Below are 25,363 nucleotides of genomic sequence, written 5' to 3' on the forward strand. Positions count from 1 at the left end.
CGGTCTCGAGTGCGTCGAGGACCGGGAACTGGAACCGGCATGACTAGAACAATTCCCCTTGTCCGAGCGGGACCGTTCCGCGAATCGTGCCGACCACCCGAGCCCGAAGGCATACGAGCGGTGTCTCTAGTCCGATCACGGCCGACCCCACTTGGAGGTGCGGATGGACCAGTGCCCTGCGATTCGAGAATCGCTAGCATTTTCTTACCGAAGGAAGCCCATTCCTCCAGAGTCGCATGCTTGGTGGGTTAAGCGACCCGCCGACGGGCGGAGTCCTCGGACGAGGACGGGGAAGGCGACCGATGATGGCGCTTCTGTGAGTGCCTTGAAGAGGCAGAGGAGTGGCGGGACCCACTCCGAGACCCACTGGACTTCCGACGACGATGCAGAGAGTCGCCTCTCGAATCGTCCGTCGAAAGCCCCGTGGACCTCGACTTCCGGGGCTCGGACACCTTACCGACCGACAGTTTCTTCTTGCGCTCCAACAAGGATTTGGACGTAAGCGCCTGGCAGTCGACACAATCATCCATGTCATGGGCCTCCCCGAGGCACCAGAGGCAGGTGTTGTGCGAGTCCGTCACCAACATCTTGGACCCGCAGTCCCCACACTTCTTGAAGCCCAGACGCAGGGTGGAAGAAGAAGACATCTCGAAAACGTCTCACAAACCAACAGGTTCGAAAAACCTAAAGAACAAACTCCAAAGAGTCGAGGCGCACTGAGATCTCCGAAGCGAACACGTTCGCGGAAAAAAATGGAACTGAGGCTACGGGCGTTGTGCGTCCTACTTATAACACCAAGTGACGTCGGCTGTCGGAGGAGGTCCTCGACGGCGGCGTATCGACGTCATCGACGCAGGATGCGGAAAGATTTTCCGAAGCAGCACAGCTGTGGTGATTACTGTCAGATATGGAATACGTCGGAGGACCCAATCCCCTCGAAAACATGTTTTTAGCAGTTTTGGAGGATACCAGAAGAATGGACAGATCTTAATTTCTGAATATTCCAAGGTCCCAACAACTAGTGCATCCTCCGAGATATATATATAAAAGATGTTGGTACCAGGGACACCTGGACAGGTTTCCACCAAACCAACAAATGTAGGCTTTGCTGTCCCCCCTGCCACTTTCAAAACCAGCATGGAGGAACCCTGTGTCAGAGGTTTTGGCTGTTTGCCTGTGAAAACACTGCACATTTCCTATGATAAAATCAATACAAAAAGTATTTTAAAAAAAGTGTTTCGACAAGGTATGGGATTCAGGACAATTTAAAAAGATGTATACCCAGTGCTCCAGATAAGATTTAGAGGTGGGAGTATTTTACTCTCCATTTTTAAACTTTGAGAGTAAATGTGATTTTAAGAGTAAAAATGACTTTTCTCCTTTGCAAGAGAGTAAAATATATGTGACATCCAGCTGACATGTGCAAAAACTGTATGGAAATCATTACTATGTGGCAGCTTTCTGCATTGTGACAGAATACACCTTTCATTATTTCTCTAAGGTCTGGCCATTTGATCTCTCCTGTATACATTTAAAATCACAAAAACCTAGCCAATTATATAGTAAAGCAAACATGAATTGTATTGTGTGTTTTGATATTCGATCGCAGAATTGTCTTTTGATGTTTAATGAAGGTCCTAATTTCCTGGAGCTATTACTACCTAATGGTATGCCAGTGTTATGATATAACAGTGCAGGGAGGCAAGGACTCCATGCTAAATTCTATATATGGTCAAATGGTTATTTATATAGCTCTTTTGGCAAAGCGCTGTACATAGAACATATTTAATCACAATTATCATCAAACCAAAGTCGGTACTCCTATATCTAAAGGATAAAAGGCTGAGTTGGACTTGCTGGGATTCGAGCCAGAAACCTACAGATCACGCACAGATTGCAGCAATGAGTGCTCAACCGGCTGAGCTATCTCATTGGCTAACATCCTGAAGAGGTTGGTTAACTGAGTATCGACTGAGGTATGATATGATAGTTTATTTATAATGCACTTAATACCCATTGGTTTCTAAGCATGGACCCGGGGATCGAACCTGTGTTGCTCTTTGTCGTCTATCATCCAAGGCAAGCATGTTGCCACCAAGCTATCCTCCCGAGACATAATATATCACATTACCAAGATGTATGACAAACGAATCATGAAGCGCTACATAAAGTTAAATACCTATCTGTATTATCACAGGGACAGGTTTTGCTGAGTTTCTATTTCACTTCCTGGAGAGTCAGGTTTTGGATGTTTTAATTGTAGTCCTGAAGATTTGAGAGGCTAGAACTCCTGTGATCAGTGTAATGACAATCACTCACCCTTGAACAAAGACTATGCTGCCACTGACCATTTATAGTAATGTACCCCATTGACTGCAAGGTTGAATAGCTGTAAACTAGACCGTACATAGTCATCATTTTAAACACTGTTTTTACAATTAGAGTTTAAATTAAATTATAAGTGCAAAAATGATCGCCTCAGCATGATTATGCACACAGCACCGGAACACTGAAAAACACAATTGTGCAATGCTGGTTTGCTTTCACTGGAAAAAAAAGCATAATTTGTTTACAAAGTATTAATTCTCTATTGCAATTTAGTTTTCCATCTTATTAATTATACAATCGTAAAATTCTAGGAAAACATGCACAATGCTTCTGAAGCTGAATGGAAAGAAACAGTGTGCAGTTTCTTTTTTTGAAAGGCTTCAGAGAAATACATTCTTTTTCAGAGGTGGCTTGCAATTACATCCATGTAGATAAAAATCAAAAGAAGCCTTCTGGTTTCTGTCAAGTAACCTGACCTTTGCACTGCCCTCTGCTCTAAACCGGTGTGTAAATGTACACAGGAAAATAAAAGCTGTCATATTTACAAGATTTTAATTCGTAAAAAGGCCTAGTACACACCTTATCTGGAGGCCTGTGTGCACCAATTGTTTTAGCCCCAAAAGAATTTCTTGAACAATGGCATCCCTAAACATCCAAATGGTCAAAGGTTATCGGCAATAGAATCTTGACAAATCCGGTGAGCCATAGGTTTCACCTTAACCATGGTGGGGACGACAGTCACCCTATTGTGTGTGTGCATGTGGTTTATATACCTACACACACACACATTTATTTGGCCCAGAGGCATCGTGGTGCTGTTAAACAGCATATTCAACTTAGTACAGGTTAGCACCCCGTAGTTCCAAGGTTACAAGGGAACAGATGGGTGGAGAGGCAAGCAGGCAGTCGAGAGTTAGTTGAACAACCCTGTTGTCAGCGATTTCCTGAATGTGGAGAGAGATTGTTCGCTTCTCAGATTGTGCGGTAGCGAGTTCCATGCTTTGGGGGCTAGAAATGCAATGCTGGGATTGAGAGTCGGTGCGAGTATTTGTTGCGTTTTGGCCTGTTGGTTGGTGCTTGGTGTATTCTTTCCACTAGGTATGCTGGTGCGGTTTGGGTGATACATCTGTGGGTGATTGTGAGAGCTTTAAATTTTATGTGTTCTTTGACTGGGAGCCAGTGTGCATCCCTTCTTGCTTGGGTGATGTGCTCTCTTGGCAATGCTGAGAGCAGCTCTGAGGGCATGGTTTTGTGCTACTTTCAAGCGATTGATGTTATGTGTAGAGGTGCAGAGGAGCAGGATGTTGCAGTAGTCTAATTTTGAACATATTGTGGCTCTGGCAATATTGAGTCCGTTCTTTTGTGATAGATATGGTTTTACTGCATTTATGATTTTTGAGGTGAGAGCTGCTGCTGATGAGATGGCACTGACTTGTCTGTCCATGGAAAATGCGGAGTCTAAGTAAACCCCTAAAGTTTTCACAGAGGCTGCAGTTGTAATGATTGTGTCCTCGATGATGAAAGAGCTATATGTGTTTTCAAGTCTTTTTAGGGCTTCTTTGGGGCCTACTAATAGTATTTCGTTTTTTTCGCCATTTAGACAGTCCATTTACTGCCATCCAAGCCTGGATGCGGACATATATGTCTTGGACGGTTTTTATGTCTTGGTCATAGTTGCCCGTTAGGCACAGTTGGTGAAGGCTATGCCGAAGTCTTCTAGGTCGCTGAATAATGGGAGGGTAAAGAGGTTGTAGAGCATGGGGGGGTGCATGAGCCTTGTGGGACACCACATCGATGGGCGACGGTAGGGCAGATGCTTGGTCAGAGAAAACTCTCATGGCTTGACCATCCAGGAAAGAGGTGATCCATGTGGTGGCTTCATTAGAAAAGTGGGCTGTGTCGGTGAGATACTTACATATGATCTTGTGGTCAACCAGGTCGAAGGCTGCCGAGAGGTCTAGGAGTAAGAGGGGTGAGGTTTTTCCTTTGTCCATGTTTTTGAGTAGTTCGTTCTTGAGGTCAAGTAAGGCAGATTCTGTGCCGTGGCGGGGGCCGAAACCTGATTGTCTTTTTCCGAGGAGGTTGTGCGCTTCCAGTTAAGCTTGAATCTGTAGATATGCAGCTTTATCTAGAATTTTCAGTAGAAATGGCACTGTGGCGATTGGGCGGTAGTTGTTGGAGTCTGGGTCGAGGGAAGGTTTTTTTTTTAGTAGGGGCCGTACCAAGCTTCCTTGAGGGTGGTTGGGACAGTGTTGGCAGCAAAGGATGTGTTGATGAAGGAGGTGATGAAAGGGGAAAGTGTTGTAGCACAGTCCTTGATTAAGGTAGCTGGGCATATGTCATCTTTACATATTGATGGTTTGATGTGCTTCATGATGTGGAGCACTTCGGGGGTGGTTCCTTCTCTGAAGGTGAAGGAGTTGGAGGGTTTACTACAGTTGTGTCTGTCTAGCTTGTCTGTGGCTGATTTAGTTATAGGGTTGGGTTTGGGAAGTTTGTCAAATTGGGTTTTGATTTTGTTTTGGAGTGTATTAATTTAGTTTAGCATGGCGTCTTGTATGTTATTGCACCATGTGGCGTTTTTCTCGGTGGGTTGAGCAGAGGTGGTGGGGATGGTAAGCTCCTTATAGATCGAGGATAGCTCTCTATACTGTGAATTGGCTTTCTCAATTCTGGTATTGTATGTAGCTGCTTTGGCTGTGGATATGGCCTTCTTGTATTGTTAAGCGATAGTGAGGTCGGTGTCTCTTGTGGTGGTGGAGAGGTTATTTTGCCAAGCGGTTAGTGCTGTTCTTTTGCCAGTGCGTGCATCCTTGAGTTCTTGAGTAAACCAAGAGTTAGCATGGAGTATATTTTTTTGCTTATATACATGTATGCATACACAAACACCCACATTTATGAATAACAAAGTAAACGGCTGCAGTCGCAGTACACAAAGCAGAAATATTCCATTAATTAACCCTTTTCATTAATTGAGCACGAGATATGGTCGATTTACTTAGGCAGGACATTTGTGATCCATGGAAACAACAAACATGGAGCACTGGCAGATTTCTAAACCCATCTCTCAAAGTTGCTTTTTTTTTAAGCTCAGTATACACTACCAATCCGCTTGCTACGATATAAACATGTAAATGCATATGAGTGATACATAAAACATTTACTCCAGCTGCAGCACACACACACATCAGTGTTCAATGGTCTGTTGCGTCCCAGAGTAATATTCCCTTCATTGAACTCCCTTAATCCATTTGTGAGAATGAGCTATGTTCCATATATTTAAGCAAGACAACTCTGATATATGGAAAAAAAATGTGTCACGCTGGCCGAGAGGTTTGAATTCATCTCCCAAAGATGTTTTTTTATAAGGCGGAACTCGGTGTTCAAACCTGTATGCTACCAATCCTCTGGTTATGTTATGCATACAAGTGTATAGGACCTAAACACTGAGTGTGTCAGTACATGCTTGGGTATGGCATTCAGTACCTCAGCTGCAGCATAGTGGATAAGGCAACATTTGTGGTATTCCTAACCTACACTCTGAGTCCAATGCTATTCTGGATGAAAGTTGACAAAAGGTAGCCAATATATATACAAATGTGAAGAATTGAATTTCTCAATTAAACATTTTAACAAAACACTAAAGGAAAATAAACCTTTCCAAACGAAGTGTACATAAACAAGGCCACATTTGAAAAAATGTATTCTTTGCATAACATTAACTCTATAAATAGTAAAATGTTTGGAAACCTTCAAGAAACAAGTCTCATCTTACAGAATCTTTCAGCCAATCTTCGATTTTAGTCATACCACAAAAGCCTGACGTAAGAGCAAGGTTCATATTATGAACACACAAGTGACTCCAATTGGGATAGATAGCAATCTTAACATTTGCCTGCCAGACAGATATTAGCACAATAAAAGAGTAGAGATATAAAATCTAGATTACATGGGACATTAGCATATAATGTGTGTGCATTGTCAGTTCTTGATCTACAAAGGTATTCAACAAATGCCAATGTCATTTAGGACTTAAGAACATTACTTTAAAGCGTGCACCGATTCAAGGCTTTCACTTAAAAAGTAACATTTTTGTAAAAAGCTATGCATATTAATATTCAATGGAGGCTATTGTAAAAGTAAGTCAGCCTTTAAATTGTACATAAAAGGTTATGTTAACATTACGTGTGCACAAATCTTTGCACGACGACTGCAGTTTTCTTGTGGCATACTTGTTACTAGTCATGAGGTAAACATTCTTGGCATTCTAAAAAGAATAACAATGTTACAGTAAACCAACTGCCCCTTAGCGACTTAACCTGTGCATTGGAGGCATGAACTACGATGACTAAATGGCGAGCGATGATGAAATGGCAAGCATATGCAGAAGTACAGAGGGATAATCGTGAGAAATGAGGTTAGGTGGGTTACTAGTGTTAAGTTTGAAGATGAAGGCATGCACACACGTGTTCAAAGACAGACGACAGGAAAAGACAGACACACTGCACTTACTGGACTAGGAATAGCATCTGGGTCTATTCTGTGTCTCGTTTTCTGCTGAGGTGGCAGCTCATTGAGTTGCTTTTTTAAAAATACAGATGAAACATTTTGCCACAAAAAAAGCAGAGAGAAGAGAAGAATATTGAAAAATGCAAGGTGGTTACTTTCATTTGCTAAGAACGGTGTTATCCTCAGAGTTACATACAATTATATAACAATCATGCAACAAACAAAAACAAGCATTGACAAAGCCAATAGCTTTGGCTGTTGCAGGAACATTGTATCATAGCTCCAGGTACTCTCACCAGCTACTGTCATAATGCGCACAGGGGGTATCATCATTTGTCAGGTAGTGACATGAAAATCTCTGGTGCTTCCATCATTCTCCAGTTATAGTGATCAAATACAAAGTAATGCCATCAAGCTCAGGTACTCAAACCATTCAATATTTTGTTTTAAAAACCGAGATACCTCCATGGTTGTAGTCCAATGCTCAGGTATGGACATCATCAAGGATATGCGCAGGTAGCCAGGCAATGCCAGGTTTCACTATGGTACAGTGTTAAATCCCAGTACATCACATTAGTCCAGCACCGACAGGTTCTATTATGCTCACATAGCACAGCAAGGCCAAATACCAGTATTCCAGATTAGCACAGTATTCCCACAATGATGGCAAGCACTGTAAACGAAGACTGTAGTAATCCCAGTTAAAACTTGTAGGCCAATTACGAGAAAAAAAAGCAAATTAGCTATACTGGACAATATTCATGAATAAAATTAAGTTGCTCACGCCCCTTATTATGTCACAGCTCCAAGCTCTTTTCTAGTGGTACCCTGATTCCATTGCCTTTACCACTACCTGTTCCCCACTGGACCTTTTTGGGCATACACTCTGAAATGCACTGAAAAATACTGTTTGGCAGTAAATTGTGCCACGGTCCACAGCACACGTGTGATTGCTTGGACCAGCCAAAACTGGTGAAGACAATGTGACTGATCATAACCGAGCAGATGTCGTCCAAGGGGTGAAGTACCTATGCCACTTGAAGGGAATCATTGGACCAGAAATCATATGATGCAGTAACCGGAAGTGAACACTCAACAGACTATGGCCCTCATTACAACCCCGGCGCTAAACCATGGCGCTATTAGCACCATGGTTGGTGCCGGTGTTGTAACGAGTCCGCCATGGTGGAATGGGGAAATACCGCCCCATTCCAAGGTTGGTGGGGCGGTATTTTCCCATTTCACCATGGCCCTTCCCCATTCCCATTTTCACCCCATAGGGCTCAATGGGACTGGGGAAGGCGCTAAGTACGGTACCGCAAATTGCGGTACCGTAATTAGCACCAAGGTCCCTTTGCGGCACCCTAACGGTAAAACCAGCCGTTAATGTCGGTTCCCGCAAAGGGACCTCGTAATCAGGCGTTAAGGGTTTAACCGCGGCGACACCTTTTACGGCGCCGTTAAACCCTTAACACCAGGGTCGTAATGACCCCCTATGAGTTGGTGAACGGGTCTACTGTTTTTGGCGGGACGCAGGATGTGTGTATGTGAAGGCCTAGTGATGGTTCCACAACGTTCTTAGGTTTCATTTCTGGCAGGTGACAAGTTGCATACAAAAGGTGAGTGGTCTAGAAGGCAGGTTAGGGTAGCTCCTTTTAAATGAAGGATGTTGTTTTAGTTGGCTTACAAGACAATGGGCAAAGCTGCCTACATTGGACATCACTCGTAATTGATGTGGCCTTAGTTTCTCTGACACATTGAAAGGCCAGATTCTGTGGGTGCTGTGTGTGGGGGTCACGGTCGGGCTGGGAAAAAGAAAACAGGCCAGGCACACACAAAAACAGCCCATATTATCAAATTACAGTTTGCGACTTTTCATAATAGCTTTTAGAGTAGTACCAAGTTAAGAAAGCCTTTTGAGAACGTTTGTACAACTAATGCATTTTACATTGAGCCAATAACATCAAGGCATACATTAGTTTTCAAAAACTGATTAGCAGAGTTTGCCATTTAAATATTTCTTGATAAGCAAACAAACGTATATGATTAGCAATTGTGTACTAATATTTGTAATGTCACCAGAAGTTATTTGTACCCAAGACATAAAATAAGCAAAAATACAGCATTTGTGTGGACTGCTGAAGTGAGATATTAGTGAGATGAGTGTGTGTAAAATGTAAAGGTTAGCTGCATGAATGGACACAAATAAATAAACATATGATTAAAAAAAGTCACAGCAGGCAACATTTAAAGAGGAAATCCCATGCATAGTAAACCCAGTGAAGAATTATCAATTGGATTAGCCTAAATCGAGATGGGATGGCCATCTCATGCAGGGAGATCAAGGCTTCCTGACAATCTTCCAGTTCCAGTGTATCCACATATTCCTCACATTTCTGCTTATGTTTTAAGTAGGAACGAGACTGAAAGTGGAAGGTAACCTGATAGAGTGAAACGATATCCTTCTTAGGGATAAGCTCATTTTCATGTTGGCATAGATCGGGGACTGTGCCCGAAGATCATAACCACCCTGGAATTGCAGGACCATAGCATGTTTGAACTGTGCATACACGAAAGAATCATATGTTGATAGTAAAAACAGTTGTTGGAGCAGTTCAAAGGACATTAAACGTTTCTCAAAAATATATCATTCACCAAACAAATGCGTTTAAGTGTCCATCTCCTAGAAAAGCCCAGTTTATGAATTTCGGGGAGATCTTTATTGCCACATAGGAGGAGCACTCAAAGTTAACACTCCTCGCCATCCCAGAACCCGGCGGCCACTTTGACACTTAAGAGTGGCGATTATTACGTTGCACTCTCTCCCTCCCTCTCCCTTAGCCCCTTTGAACTTGCAGTCAACAGGGAAAAGAGGATGGAGAGACCCCCGAGGGAAACACTGGGTTAACTGTGCTTTCACAGAACAGGGCAATTTAAATAGCAAGCTGTGCTACACAGGTGTCCATTTAATTAGCAAATCTACAGAATTGCATTGAAAATTGCTATGCAAAACTGCTTATTTCATGCCTTGAACATAGCATGAGCACTGTGCAAAGTGATCAACGTGGCCTACAAAGCCAGCTCATACTGGTCTTTCAGCATTGTCCTATTGCTCTATAATAAAGCGAGCGCCAGTGTGTGGTACTGGAGGCCTTCCGGCATAGTCCAATTGCCCTATAAGCCCAAAAGAGCTGGTTTGTGGTGCTGGAGGTTGTATAGGTGTGTTGTGTGTGTTGTGTTAATTATGTTCGGTGATATAGATAGATAGATAGATAGATAGATAGATAGATAGATAGATAGATAGATAGATAGATAGATAGATAGATAGATAGATAGATAGATAGATAGATAGATACAGCAAACATTACTTACCCTGTAACCATCTTTCTCTGGCTTGTATCTGCTAAGAGGACATCATTTGCATAGTGTCAAGTCTGGCTTTTCGAATTCAAAAAGGGGGCATCGACAGGGCGTGTGAACCTTTGACACTATCCCTACCCGATGTGTGCGTGAGAGGGAGAGTGAGTGGGAGAGAGAGAGAAAGAGAGAGAGGGAGGGAGGGAGATTGCCAATGCATCTTTGCTCTAAAGTCATCATAAATCAGCAGAACCTGCGCGCCTGGAGAGGAGAGGGCTGGAGCCCCCACCACTGCAGGAGCAATGCAGCAAAGCTGAACCTTCCACCACCCCCCACCATCAGCTCCAGCAGACCCCCACCATCACCGGAGCCCCATCCTGCTCCCCCCGAGGTGACACCACCCCCATGACCACTGCAACCTGTTTTGCCGCTGTTTTTCATCTATTTTGAGAAAAATTGCTTAATTTTGATCATCTTACTGGCCGTGTGCACTGCCACCTGATCCCAAAATGGCCGGCGTGGCATCATAACGAGGCTTTTGCCTCCACATCACCTAGTAACTGAGTCCCTTATTAGCCAAACCCCTGCGCCAACAGGCGGAAGCCGGCCAACGGGAGAAGGCTAAGGGACAAGGCTACTGTTTTCCGCCGTTCGAGCTATACCACAGAAACACTTTGTTGACTACTCCTCAACAACTGAACTGTTGTGATTTGAGACTGAGGAAAAGTCACAAGGCTTATACTATATTAACACAAACTAATGATAGCTCAACCCATATACTTTTAGTATCGCAACCCAAGCTGTCCTACCTAGCTCGCGCTATACTTGTCTGTATGCAAGTACCCACGGGTTCTTTGTATAAATACGCCACTGCGCTTTCATTGATTCTGTCTATAATCTTGTTCCCTCTTGATCTCGGCCGCATTCATACACATGCTGGTACTTCGCGTAAACCCGCAATTGTGATTCAACTTTGATTTAATTGACTCTGCCTATAATCACGCGCCATTTTGATTTCTGCCTGCATTCATACATGTACTGGTACTCTGTGTAAACATGCCATTGTGATTCAATTGTGATTTAACTGACTCTGCCGATAATCACGCACCATCTTGATTTTTGCCCATAATTATGCACCTAGTCACCTACACCAAATGTAATAATAACCTTAACGTACATACTCATGTACCTTATTGCTATGTCATGGAAACATGCCATTTCTTATGCCAGCTATGCCTTACAGTCACCTGACTTAGCCTGAGGCATGCTTTCAATATTTTAGGAAATGCGCCACTTCGGTTGCACTTATGCTTAGGTATTCACCTGCTTTAGCACGCCACTCCTGCACCCACTATAGTAAATGCGCCAGCTGACCTAATTTTCATCACTTCCCCATTGGCTCAGAGTGCATTGACTTGCACCTTTCTCTCTAGCCATACCTTTACCTCTGCCACTGTGATTACATATCTAGCGCTAGAACTAGAATAACTCACTACACTCAACTAGGCCATACAGCCTTACTTTCACCAATCACCACCAGAGGAACCTCGACTGTTGTAGCACATAATGCATGCCAATGCTTTTCAGCTTATTGTTCACTGGACCACACTGACCTCAATTCTTGATGCGTTCAACTATACCATTACTTTAAATGCTATGGCTATCAACACCAGGGTCGCCACACTAGGCGTGGAATCTATCCCAGTGGAGCCAATCAACCTTAGTCACACCCCGAATCCACCAAGAACCAACATCCCGTGCGGCCTTACGCACAGAAACATTAGACTTCGCTCAAGACTATCTAAGTTATTCGAACCGCCTGCCAGCCTCCCAACTACTACTGTCAAAGTAAATACCTCATTAACAAACAAGATATCACATCCAAAAAGATGAACCACACCAACTTGAGCACCACTCCCAAACCGAATTCTAGAATACCTAAACAGAATAAACTTCCAGCCTCAAGTGTTGACCTCAATAGCAAGGCCCCTTCCACACTATTGACAATGACTCCTATTCCCCTCCTCAAAGGAGCACTCATTAATGCAAGGTCCTTAGTAGCCCATGCCATAGAGATTGGTGACTTGATACTAACAGAAGTCTGACTTCTTGGCCGGTACTGAATTCTGGCTACATCAGGCAGCAGGCCCTGCCTTGATGCTTGCAGTGCCAGCTAACTATATTATTCTTAGAGAAGACAGAGCTGATACCCATGGAGGAGGCATAGCTATCATAGCCAAATCTAGTCTAGCAATGAGAATAGTGGCCCCTCTGCATGTCAACTCTTGCGAATCCCTCACAGCCAAGCTACCTATATCAAACTCTCAAACCATTACCATCCATATAATATATAGACCCCCGGGCCTCATTGGATCATTCGAGGACGACCTATCCTCTTGGATAACCTAAAAAATGCATCACAGGCACTACTACTGGGAGACATGAACTTGGGATTCAACGACCCTAAAGACTTACAAGCAACATCCATAGCCAATGTCCTTTCTAAGCTCGGCTTCACACAAAAAGTGACTCAGCCAACCCATGAGAAGGGTCGAACGCTGGACTGTGTGGCTGACTACAACTGCAACACCACCATTACCGCCATTAGTCCCCAGCTATGGATGGACCATTCACTTATAGCTTTCACAATAGATGCAAAAACATCTACAATTCAAAATAACCCCATAGCACCTCCCACCTTAACAAGGAACAAAAAGAATATACTACCGACAAACTTCTACCTCCGATACTCCCGACCCTAAATTCACTACCAGACACTTTAGATCCATTGATCTTAGTCAACGAATTTAACAAAGTCATGACAGAAGCCCTAGATTCCACTGCCCCCTTAAAAATGAGGAATAGTAAACCTAGAGCACATCTAAATGCCTGGTTTACTCCATACTTAAAAACACCAAGGAAAGAAAAATGCAAAAGCAAATCTACGTGGAGGTTAGCGCCATCCGAGGTAAATAAAGCAAACATTATCAATATCTCCACTATATAGAAAACTGAAATACGGCGATCCAAAAAGGAAAGTTACGACAACATGATATTGCAACCAAATTCAGGCACCAACAAACTGTTTGAAATACTACAAACTTGAGAATCCGATCCCTGTACCTGATAATTGTGTTAAAGATAAGACTTGGTGCTCTAACATACAGAAGGCCCTCACGGACAAAATCGCTACCCTCCAAGTCCAAATCTCCAATAAAAAACTAAATATACCAACCATAACCCCACAAACTTGCACGCCACTTCTCTACCTAAACCAGCACAACGCTTCAACTTCTCTAAAGTCTCTAAACTAGAGGTTGAAAAAATCATACTCTCGCTCAAACCTTCCAATTGTCATGGAGATAAATGCCCTGCCCAAATCATAACAGACGGAGCTAGAGACTAGCACCTTTCATCTCTAAGCTTATCAACGCGTCATTTACTTCGGGCACTATCCCAAGTAACTTCAAGAAATCCTGGGTCCTCCTACTTCTTAAGAAACAATTGCTTGACCCCTCCATGCCTACGAATTATAGGCCTATCACAACGGTGCCATTCCTCCTAAAGATATTAGACAGGGTGGCTTACTTACAAATTCAGACATTTTTGGAGCAGAACCAACTTCTTGGCACCTGACAATCAGGATTCAGGCCACAACATGGTACCAAAACTGCGCTTATTGACCTTAAAGCCCAGGTCGACGAGCTGAAAGACGAAGGCAAATCTGCCTTACTACTAAATCTAGATCGCTCAGCAGCGTTTGACCTGGTGGACCACAATGTCCTCTGTAACCATCTACAGTCAGCAGCGTACTTCTTGCAACAAGCAATAGCCTGGATCCAATCTTTCTTAAGTAGTAGGACACACAGTCTTCTCTGCCAGAGCAGCAGTAGACCCCATCACCTGTGGTGTTCCTCAGGGGTCCTGCGTGTCCCCCACCATGTATAATATATTTACCAAGCATCTTTTTGATCTGGATTGTCTCGGTGTCACCTACACTAACTATGCAGACAACACCTAGATTCTCATTCCACTTACAGGTGATTACAACAAGGATTTGGCCTTGGTGAATAGAATATACCTCATCATCCAGGCATGGATGGCACTCCATGGTTTGTGCATGAATGATGACAAAACAGAACTCATTATTCTGAGGCCCACGTCTAACATTAACAAACTTGGCCACAAATATACCACCTTTGATATAGATGGCAACATGATCAAGGTTGCCAAGGAGGTAAAAACCTTCGGTTTTTACCTGGATTACAGTCTCACATTGGCAAAACAAGTGAATGCAATGGCATCATCCACAGCCTACACATGCAAGTTGATCAGGTCGGCCAAACACTTCCTCTCAACAAGCAGCTGTACCACACTGGCAAGCGCACTTGTGCTGTCCAAACTGGACACTGCAATGTCCTATATCTTGGGTCCAATAAATACATCACCAGGAAAATTCAAACACTTCAAAACAATGCCTTAAGAGCAACGCGAGGAATGACCAAAAGAGAACATCTCTCGGCGGCAAGGAGACAGTCTAACTGGCTCTCCACTATTGATAAAATTAGGCTAAAAACCGTGTCATTAAGTTTCAAGTTCCTTAACAATGCTGCACCTCGCTACTTGACAGAATCAATAGAAAACCTGCTCTCCGACCCACTAGAAACTGCCTACACTAACTGTCTGACAGTCCCCACTTTCAAAATGATGAAAAATTGGCAGCAACAGCTTCCCTGTCAAAGCTGCCCAACTTTGGAACTCACTTCCCCCCCTTACTAAGGGCGGACCAAACCTACTCAAATTTCGGACTAAACAATATCAATTGGTTTAAAGAAAATGATCTTTAACTTCAGTAGGACCCTTCCAATCCTCATTGTCTTTGTCATATGTAGCCTGCCCCTTTATAAATGCACTGTTTATAGCTACAGCTGTATCTCACTTGTATTGTCACTTTGACCATGTATTTGGCAACCCACACCCTGTATCATATATCCCGTTTACCTTTCTGCTTGACTGCTTGTCTTGACTATTGAACTGTAATCTACGCTGTATTTTGTAACCTTTTAAGCTGAAAATATCCTTGTCCTCGCGCCCTGATACCCTCGGGTCTCAAACAAACCACTTCATTTTTTGAAGCAGAGCAAAGTTTCCAATCTTTTCCTGAAACTTTACAGGTTACGTTTATTTGTAACGGGTGGTTGGTAATATCTGGACACTATAACCATGAAGCGTTTTATTCTCCTATGCTCTCATGCCTACAATTTCAGACAACTAGGGAGTCATTCTGTTAATGCAAATGTCTAATGTGGGCAGCAAATATGAAGTCACTAACAGAACAGCACGTCTGACATTAAAAAAGGCTTTATGAATCGCACAGAGATTTAAACATTATTTGTTTGGATACTAGAATCCAGGGTAAGGGTGTGACTGCAGGTGTCACATGATCAAATCTATGCAACTGCAGCAATTAAACTGCTGGAGCATTCTGCCCCCAGGAGCATCAAAACCTTTCCAGAAAGCCCTTAATAAAATGTTACCAAAAGCAAGGCATTAAGACTAAAAGGCTGTCACTTCCATTAAGTTACGAAAACAATACAGCAAGAATTTAACAACTGATAAAACCAGCGGCTCCGACGGTTAAGCCAGAGTCCACAATCATGCCGAGGTTCCAAACTTTTAATAGTGGTTAAGAGCAAGTGTCAAAACCTCACTGGCTAAAATGTGGAGTTCTAGAGGGTGTCCGATACAATATCTCAGCCTTTTCGAGAATGAAACTCAGAGAACCTTCTGACATCAAATTTGTAATCGTGGATGATGTTATATATTGCGGTTTCTGGCTATTTCTACAAACATCATTGTTTATCAATTATTATTCAGAATTTTGGAAATAAAAATCACTTGTGTAAATAAATTACTGCAGTGGCTAGAGGTACACATTAAAAAGCAGTGGTGATACCTTGGAGCCCTGTGGCACTCATCAAGTAGGCAGTCTGGTGGATCTATGGTCATCCTTTGGCTTCAGGTCCTTGCTCTTATCTAGAATTCAGATTGGAGGCTGACCTGGCCCCCTCTACAAAAGGAGCCTACAACATTCATAGAGGTAGAGGATGTCTAATCAGTAAACATCACAAAAATAACTGGGATGATACTGGATGAAAAATTGAAGAGAGACAAAGTGCCCCTGTAGCACACCACTGAAGGTGGCTTGTGCTGCACTGAGGGGCTGACTGCACGCAGTGCATACAGCACTAACTGCAACATGGCTGAGGACTAATTGCCCAACAGGCCTAAGCCTGCGGTGCAGGGCCTGGTGCAGAGCCGATGGGTCCAGGTTTGCAGGCCGAGCCCATGCCGAGCCCACGTCGTCCAGTGGCACGTGCGGAAGGCACAGACAAAATGGCAGCTCACGCAGACCGGATGCCACCCAGGACAGAAGCCTGCCTACATAGTGACAGCAGACCTTTACTTCACCACAGCTTCTGCCGGATCGCACCCAGCCCTTTCGCGAAGATCGTTTTTTTGACAATGTTTTGACCCTCATGCGGTCTCCACCGATGGGAAACATCCTCAAGGGCATAATCCAGAAGAGGCTGCCTCTCACACCGCCACCCCAGCGGGTGCCTGCAAAGCCTTTACCTCCACCCGCACTGTTGCCCATGCCTCCGGTAATTCCGGTAGCGGCACCTAAAACCCCAGCTCCAGCTCCTGGGCCTTCTTTAGTGGCAGAAATAACGCCTGCAGATACAGGGGCAGCATCTAACACAGGTGACCAACAAGACAATGATGAGGGAATCCAAGTTTCAGTAATACAAAGGAACTGGAGATTTCAACGTAGAAACATGTCAAGTACAGCAGGGGATTTGTTACAAAGTGATCTAGCGTTCCGCAGTCCAAGATTAAATGGCATAGCTTTAGAAGTACAATGGGGATAAGTCAGTTAGCAAGGTTCCGGGTGGATGTGGGATGCCCGAGATCTACAGAGCATGGTGGCATTGTGTGCGCTAGAATCAGGGTGCACAACAATACTGCAAAGAGCGATAATGAAGAAGCAAACAGATATGGTGCCAAAGGAACCAGCAGATGGATGAGCAGATTGTGTCGGCAATGTGGAGTCAGGCAAAACAGTCAGTACCTGTGGCGCAACATATGAGCAGGCATATCAGGATGTTGATTGACCCGGTATCGAGACGCATCCCTCCGAGGACCCCACAGACAGCGAGGTCTCGACTTGTCCCGACTTCGCCTGAGCTTTGCCAGGGTGAAAGTGATGTAGTTCTGAGGTCGCGTAGATTGGCTGAAGCTGGAGGTGGGCGTGCACCCAGGAGTTGCTTGGCAACTGGGATGCTCGTAGCATCGCTGGAGGAGCTGGCAAGCAAAGTGACAGACACTACGCAACAAGCCTGCAGAGATGCCAGTATGCAAGCAGCACACGCCCACACAACCAGGCGGCAGGTAGATGGAAAGCAGACCAGTCCAGCAGCTGAAGATGATGAGCACGGACCCCGCAGACAATGAGGTCTTGGCTTGTCCTGACTTACTATGTATGATCATACAAATGTAGCATCATATACAGTTGATCAAAATCTAGATGCGCGTGTGTTAACAGAAACGTGGCTGCAGAGGGCTGCTGGACCAATTTTAGCCCTGGCAGTGTAGGGTCTGATATGTAGGGATCGACAAGAGGGTAGAGGGGGTGGAGTCGCTGTTATTTACAAAGAGTACCTAGAAGTCTGGGAAGCAGGCCTATTTTGCCCAGAGGGCTATGAAACACTTCAGGTCAAAATCAGAAACGATGCAGAAACAATTAACTTGGTTCCGGTATATTAACTACCATCATCTATACCTGATTTTGCACTTCAATTATGCATCATGCTGCTACCTTTGTTAAAATCCACCACTAAAGTTATGTTACTGGGTGATTTTAACCTGTGGCTAGGAAGTGAAACGGATCTATTAACGAAAGGTCTTGAAGGTTCACTTAGTAATTCATATCACAATCAATGACCTTGTTATTCATCCGTGCCCATGGTCTGATCACTTCTTCATCTAGTTGTACTTGGTGTCTGAGAAAAAGCTAAAGACTAGATCAATAAATACAACTGTAATAACTACTAGATAGCTCTCCCCAGCAGCCTTGGAAGTCTGGATTACACCCTTAGTGGATAAAGTGGACAGGATGGAATCAGTGGATGAGATGGCTAAAGCTCATCAGGAGACTTTTCCGAGTGCAACCAATGCCATTGCACCCTTTAAAACAAGGTTAGTACCAGATTTAACAAAGTAAATGCATGGTACTTTTGAGAACTCCAAAAGCTCAAAGCCAAAAATGAAGCGTTTCTATGCCTGAACATTCTCCAAGCAGATCAACGAGAAGGAGGCATACAACACTGCATCAAAAGATTATAAATTGGCGGTGATCTCAGACAAAACCTGCCCGAACAAATACGATGGCCCCAAAAAAAAAAAAAGACATAGCATGGTATACATCTATACCAGATGCTATGCTGAGTAAACTTGATTTGATCAAACAGAATATTGAGGCAAGTAGGAAGATGGTGGAACATGAAGTGGTCCTCTCTATTACACAAACTCAGACAGTTGTTGAAAACCAGTTTAATTTCAGACCTGTGTCTGAATTGGAGCCGTCGGATAGTATTGCTGCGTAAAGGGGACACCTGCCCTGCCATTATCATCAAAGCTTGTGCTTCTGAACAGGTAGAGATTCTGTCTAAATTCATTAACGCATCCTTTAAGGAGAGCCATGTACCAGAGGAGCTAAGGAATGCCTGAATTACTCCATTCCCTCAACAACAAAAAGATAAACGGTCTTAGCCCCCTGGTACCAGCGAATTATAGCCTATTACCAATACTTCTTTTTTATTCAAATGTTAAGATTGTTTTGCATATATTCAGATTTTAGAGCACTTGAACAATCATAACTTTTTAAATAAATGGCAGTCCGACTTTAGGCAAGGGCATGCAACAGAAGAACAAGTTACTTACCAACTGGTAACTTATTTCGATTGGATGTTCCTCCAACGTATTCGACATCTTTGACATGTATTGTCCACAGCTGTGCACTTCGGAAACTTTCAGCAGAGGGCGTCTGCGTCGATGACGTTGGGTCGATGTCCCTCGAAGGCCTCCGTCGAGGGTGACGTCACCGGATGTTATAAATTTGAAATTTCTCATGGGTGCTCCGTTTGAACCTTTGCACTTGTCCTTTGAGATTACTGTCCTTCAAGACTTGTTTTTGATTGCGGTTACTTCCGCTCGCAGAGTGAGTGAATTGCAGGCAATTGCATCTAAGCCGCCCTTTACTGTGTTTCACAAGGACAGGGTTGTACTGCGGGTACGTCCCTATTTTCTACCCAAGATAGTTCCTGAATATCATTTGAGTCAAAAGGTGGTTCTTACATCTTTCTACCATCCTCCTCATCCTGGTAAGGAAGAGGAGCGACTCCATCGGTTGGATCCTAGGGGAGCTCTGAGATTTTACGTTTCTAGGACGTCCACGGTCAGAGTGGACGATCAACTCTTTGTAGGATATGCAGGACACAGTTTGGGCCAGGCTGTTACCAAACAGACCTTGTCCAGGTGGATTATCCTCACCATTAAGGAGTGTTAAGGATTGGCGGGTAAGGACCCTCCCGAAGGGTTGCGAGCTCATTCCACTAGGGGCGTGGTAGGTAGGTAGAAAAGAGGGACGTACCCGCAGTACAACCCTGTCCTTGTGAAACACAGTAAAGGGCGGCTTAGATGAAAGTGCCTGCAATTCACTCACTCTGCGAGCGGAAGTAAACGCAACCAAAAACACAGTCTTGAAGGACAGTAATCTCAAAGGATGAGTGCAAAGGTTCAAACGGAGCACCCATGAGAAATTTCAAAACCAAATTCAAATCCCAAACCGGCACCTGGAAAGGGGACGGCGGAATACATTAGTCAGTCCTTTAAGAAACTGAGAAATCAAAGGAATCTTAAAGTAAGAAGATTCTTCAGACGAGCGCTTAAAGATACAACGCCTCCAGGTAACCCTTAAGGTACCCCCACTTGAAGGCCCCTGTGGGCCAAAGAAAGTAAGAAAGACAAAACCATAGGAATGGAGCACTGAAAAGGATCAACATTGTGCTCTCTGCACCAGTCGCAGAACTTACGGCAACGGTACAGGGATTTTGTTGCAGGCCACCTGGCTGAAAGAAACACCTCCATCACGTCATCTGGGAGGTCCCAATCCTTATGCCTCAACCTTTCAGATACCAAGCATGAAGGTTGAGAGTCTTGACCTCTGGATGGAGAATCATTTTGCCGGAGAACTGCGACCACTGCATCTTGATGACCCACTGCAGGGATCTCATGCGCAACCTGGCCTCTGGCACCAGAAAAAAGCAGGATGCCATGAGGCTGAGCAACCTTAAGAATTTGAAAACTGGGAGACTCTGGGCATGTTGAAACTAGTCCACCATCTGCACAATGTGATGAACCCTCACCTTGGGAGGCAAGCACTTCCCCAAGGACGTGTCCAACACAGCCCCGATGTACTGGAGCTGTTGGGAAGGAGTTGGATGCGACTTCCTGAAATTCAGGGAGAAGGCCAGCCTGTGGAGGGTGCGATAGGTGAGGCCGAGGTGATCCAATGCTTGCTCGGGAGAGCGCGCCAGGATCAGCCAGTCGTCCAGGTAGGGGTAGACATGAATCCCTCCCTCGCCTGAGGTACGCTGCCACCACCACCATTAGCTTGGTGAAGACCTTCGGGGCGCAGGTCAATCCGAACGGCAGGACCCGAAACAAAGTGCGAGTCGCCAGCCGCAAACCTCAGGTACTTTTCATGCGCGGGATGAATCGGCACATGAAAGTGAGCATCCTGTAGGTCCAGAGACACCAACCAATCCTGAAGTTGAAGGGCCTGGAGGATTTGAGAAAGAGTGACCATCTTGAACTTGTCCTTCCTGAGAAGTTTGTCCAACCAACACAAGTCCATGACGGGTCTCAATCCCCCCATCTTTCTTTGGCATCAAAAAATAAGGGGAATACCATCTCTTGTTCCTCTCTGCTACCGGCACTAGTTCTATAGCGCCTTTCTCCAGCAGGGTCAAGATTTCCTGCGCAAGGAGCGGATCCAGAAGCTTCAAAGAGTTTCCCCGGTGGATTGTCGTGAGGCTGCTTAAGGAAGGGAATGGAGTAGCCGTGGGCTATGGTATCCAGAACCCATGCATCTGAAGTGATGGCTTGCCACTCTTCGAGATGCTGAGACACTCCGCCTCCAACTGGCGAACCATGGGACATGGCCTCATGACTGTTTGGAAGCAGCTGCGGCAGTGCCTGAAGGCAAAGAGGCAGCTGTCTGAGCGGCTTTGGCACCTCTATTTCCCCGACCACCACAGGTAGTTTTTCGCTGGCCCTTTTGACTGGTGGCCCCTCTCGTTCTACCAAAAGAGGAGTAGTAACGAAAATAACCTCCCCTCCACTGCTGTCCCCTAGGATGAAAAGGCAGAGGTTGATGCACTGCAGCGCTTAAAGATTTCGCCTTAGCTTTTGAGGTCTGCAACCTCTCAAGGTTGTCGTCAGCCTTGCTGCCAAACAAATGTGCGGCATCAAAGGGAATGTTCAGAAGACGGGCCTGCACTTCCGGAGCAAACCCTGACATCCGCAACACGCAAATCTGCGTATAACGGTGCTCGCAGCCATGGGCTAACACTGGTCGGCCGTATCAAAACCCGACTGAAGGGATTTGCACATGGCATCCTTGCTGTCCTGCACGAGAGCAAAGAACCCATCCCTTTCTTTCCCCTTGGGAGTATGCTCAGCAGCCAATTCCACAGAGTGTGTGAAAACTTTGCCAAGGCACACGTGGAGTTGGCCGATTTCAAGACCATGCTCCCAGCAGAAAATACTTTCCAGGCCCAACCGTCGAAGCGCTGGTCGTCCCTATCCGGAGGGATGGTAGGGTACGCCGCCTGCCTCAAGGTGGCAGTAGCTGCCTGAACCACCAAACTCTCGGGAGTGGGGTGGGTAGATAAATAGCTGGGGTCGCTAACGGAAGGGCAGTATTCTTGGTCAAAGACTTATTAACAGCCGGAAGAGATTCCAGGGACTGCCAAGCAGCTGCCACCCTTTTCTGCAAGGTGAGAAGGAATGGCAAAACTGGGTCAGAGGATGGACCTTGATCTAAGATATCCGTTAGAACATCCTGCACAAAGTCTTCAGGAGGACTGGACCAGCCCAGATACTCCGAGACCCTCGCCATAGGCCTCCTGTACGAAGACTCTGCATGAGCCCCAGCCTCAGGCCTGCCAAATTCCACTTCTGGAGAAGTGTCCAACTCACTGGCATCATGGAGGGACTGCCTCAACTCCTCCAACTGACTGTCTCCAGAAAAAAGTGGAGCCTCATCAGGTACACCAGGGTCCTCAAACTCAGACCTTTCTTCCTCTTCATAAATGTCATCCAGAGGGGGCTGAAATCCAGGCCTGGAGACAGAAGAGGGCCTGGAGGCCAAAACAGGCCACACAGACTTCCCAGTAGCCTTCCTTGGAGTATCCACGAGATCCAGGTACTCCAAAGGCAAATTTCGAGAAAAGAACCCTGAAGGCGCCGAAGGCTGATATGACGGCAAAGCGTTGACGTCCGAGTCGGACGGACACTGCGCCGACCGAATCGACGCCGGCATCGAGCCTTCAGTAGGTTGGGGGAGAGGACCGAGAAGCACGTCTCTTGCGACTTTTCAAATCCTTGTCCGTACGGGACCTCAAAGGCTCCTGATGCGAGTCGCGACATGGACCCGAGCCCAAAGGCGTGCGAGCCACGTAACGAGACCGATCCTGGACGGCTTCATTAGAAGTCGAGGACTTCGTCGGGCACGCTACCTTCCTCGAGGCACCATCATCCGAGCAGGACGGGGAAGGCGACCGGGGAAGGCGACCAGTGACGGCGCTTCCTAGAGTGCGGGGATGAGGAAGAAGAATGGCGGGAACCGCTCCGGGACCGAGATCCCCGGGATTCCTTCCGACGCAGAGTCGTCCCTCGAGTCGTCGGTGGAAACCCTGTTGGACTTAGATTTGGATGTTCTGGACTTAATAGGGTTAGAGCACCTACCTACCTGGAGCTTCCCCTCCTGCAAGGCCTTGGCAGTCAGCGACTGGCATTTTGAGCAGCAGTCAGAGTTGTGCGACTCGCCCAGGCACCACAAACAAATGCAGTACGGGTCGGTGAGCGACATTTTCGACTTGCAGTCCCGGCGGGTCTTGAAGCCAGACTGAGGAGTCTGAGGGGTCGAAAAGAAAGACATCGTAACGATGAACACACGAGGCACGCTGCGTTTCACGAAGCAATACGTTCGTGGAAAAAACAAAACTGATGCTACGGGCGCTGTGCATCTTATTTATAACATCCAGTGACGTCGCCCTCGACAGAGGCCTTCGAGGGACGTCGACGCAGGACGCCCTCTGCTGAAAAAGTTTCCGAAGTGCACAGCTGTGGACATTACATGTCAAAGATGTGGAATACGTTGGAGGACACACTCCATTCGAAACAGCTCTTCTAGATTTCAAATCCAGGCTATCTCAGATAAAGGATAAGAGACAAGCAGCGCTACCCATGATGCTTGAAAGGTCTGCGGCATTCGACCTGGTGGACCACCCGTTTTTGGTCACTAGGTTGAAAGAAGTGGCAGCCTTTTTTGCGACATTGTGGATTGAGTCCTTCCTGAGTAACAGATTGATCAGAGTGTACAGTGAGGATGCAGAGGCAGCACCTGCCCTGCTGCATTTGGGGTGCCGCAGGGTGCCTGCCTCTCTCCCTCGCTGTATAATATCTTCACTGTTCCCCTCTTTGATTGGCAGGAAGACAAAGTTATTTGGTTCACAAACTATGCAGATGACACAATGTGTCATACCGCTGTCTGGCATTCATGAGGAGGATACAAAGAGGATTAACAAGGTATACCAAGTGATACAGTCTTGGATGGTTGAAAGTGAGTAGGCCCTGAATAATGAAAAAACAGTTCATGGTTGTAGGTACAAAAAAAGAAAATCTTAAAGCTTGGAGCAGAATACTTGTAGATTTAGGTCACTGACTGCATGATTGAGAAAAAAATCGAAAGTAAAAACCCTAGGGATATATTTTGATCAAAACCTTAATATACAGGCCCAAGTTAATAACTTGGTTTCCACCTCTGCATACAACAGTAAGCTACTAGCACAGCTACACCCACATATCTCAACAGCAAACTGTGAGGCAGTTCATAGGGCCATTATTGGAGCTAAAATATACTACAGTAGTAGTTTGCTAATTGGGATTTGCAAAAATCATTGTGCAAGGCTGCAACAAGTAATACAAAATAATGCAGTGAGGATTATTGCTGGTTTAAAAAATGTATCCGATGCTCAGAGGGGTTTACATTGGCTCCCGATTGAGGCCAGGACTGAATAACGTCATCTTTTGATGACCCACAAATGCTTCGTGGTGTCAAGCCTGGCATACCAGGTTGAAGCTCTCGAGAGCAAACCACTCATATGAGATCTCTGATCTAGCTATCTCAACCTATTGAAGGTGCCTAGATGTAAACTCACACAGGTTATTAAGGGGGCATTCTTTGCAGCAGCACCTAGAGCTTGGTACACGATACCCCCTGATTAGGGAAGGAAAAGGTAAAAAGATTCTCAGAGCATGTGAATACTTTTCAATCTCCCAATGAAGTCTAGATTAGATCTTTCCCAGCAGTACAAGTTATACTTATGTACCACCTATGAGGGACAGTTAGAACCAAAGTCAATGGGTCAGAAGTGTCTACAGAGATCCAGGAAAGCCAGAGTCAATATGAGCAATGTCTATGGAGCTGAGGCACTTCTTGAGAAAGCACAAAAGTCTTGCACAGTGTTTTTAAAGAGTTTGTAGTAAAATAATCTCTGTTGGGCCACAGGCTGTAAGGCTTGTGAAGGGCAGAGCTGAAATCAACTCTGCAAAAAGCAGCTACTGCAAGTCTCCAGTGAGAACAAGCAAGCTACAGAGCAAAGAGGTAAGTACCCCTTAGTCAAGACAGTACCTTATGTTGGAAGAAGAGGGTCCAGCTGGCTTCTGTTCTGGTTGCATTCTTTGCGGTTCCAGGGCCTCAGTCATGGGGGCAAAAGGGAGGACTCCTGCAATGCAGTTTGAAGGTCGTCAGCGGCTACGG

General features: G+C 45.3%; 1 protein-coding gene across 3 annotated transcripts in view; it reads right to left on the reverse strand.

The window, feature by feature from the left end:
- SEC24C (SEC24 homolog C, COPII coat complex component) overlaps positions 1–25,363 on the reverse strand; it is a 1,750,167-nt gene that overhangs the window by 1,337,066 nt on the left and 387,738 nt on the right. For 2 of the 3 annotated variants that reach the window (XM_069610689.1, XM_069610687.1), the window contains one exon: positions 6,841–6,909. The exons of the other annotated variant lie outside the window; for it this stretch is intronic. In XM_069610689.1, the coding sequence (XP_069466790.1) occupies positions 6,841–6,909 (69 nt within the window). The remainder of the gene's footprint in view (positions 1–6,840; positions 6,910–25,363) is intronic. 3 annotated transcript variants of the gene reach the window in all.

Source organism: Ambystoma mexicanum, chromosome 8, assembly GCF_040938575.1.
Source record: "Ambystoma mexicanum isolate Mex_15411 chromosome 8, UKY_AmexF1_1, whole genome shotgun sequence".
Lineage (NCBI taxonomy): Eukaryota > Metazoa > Chordata > Amphibia > Caudata > Ambystomatidae > Ambystoma > Ambystoma mexicanum.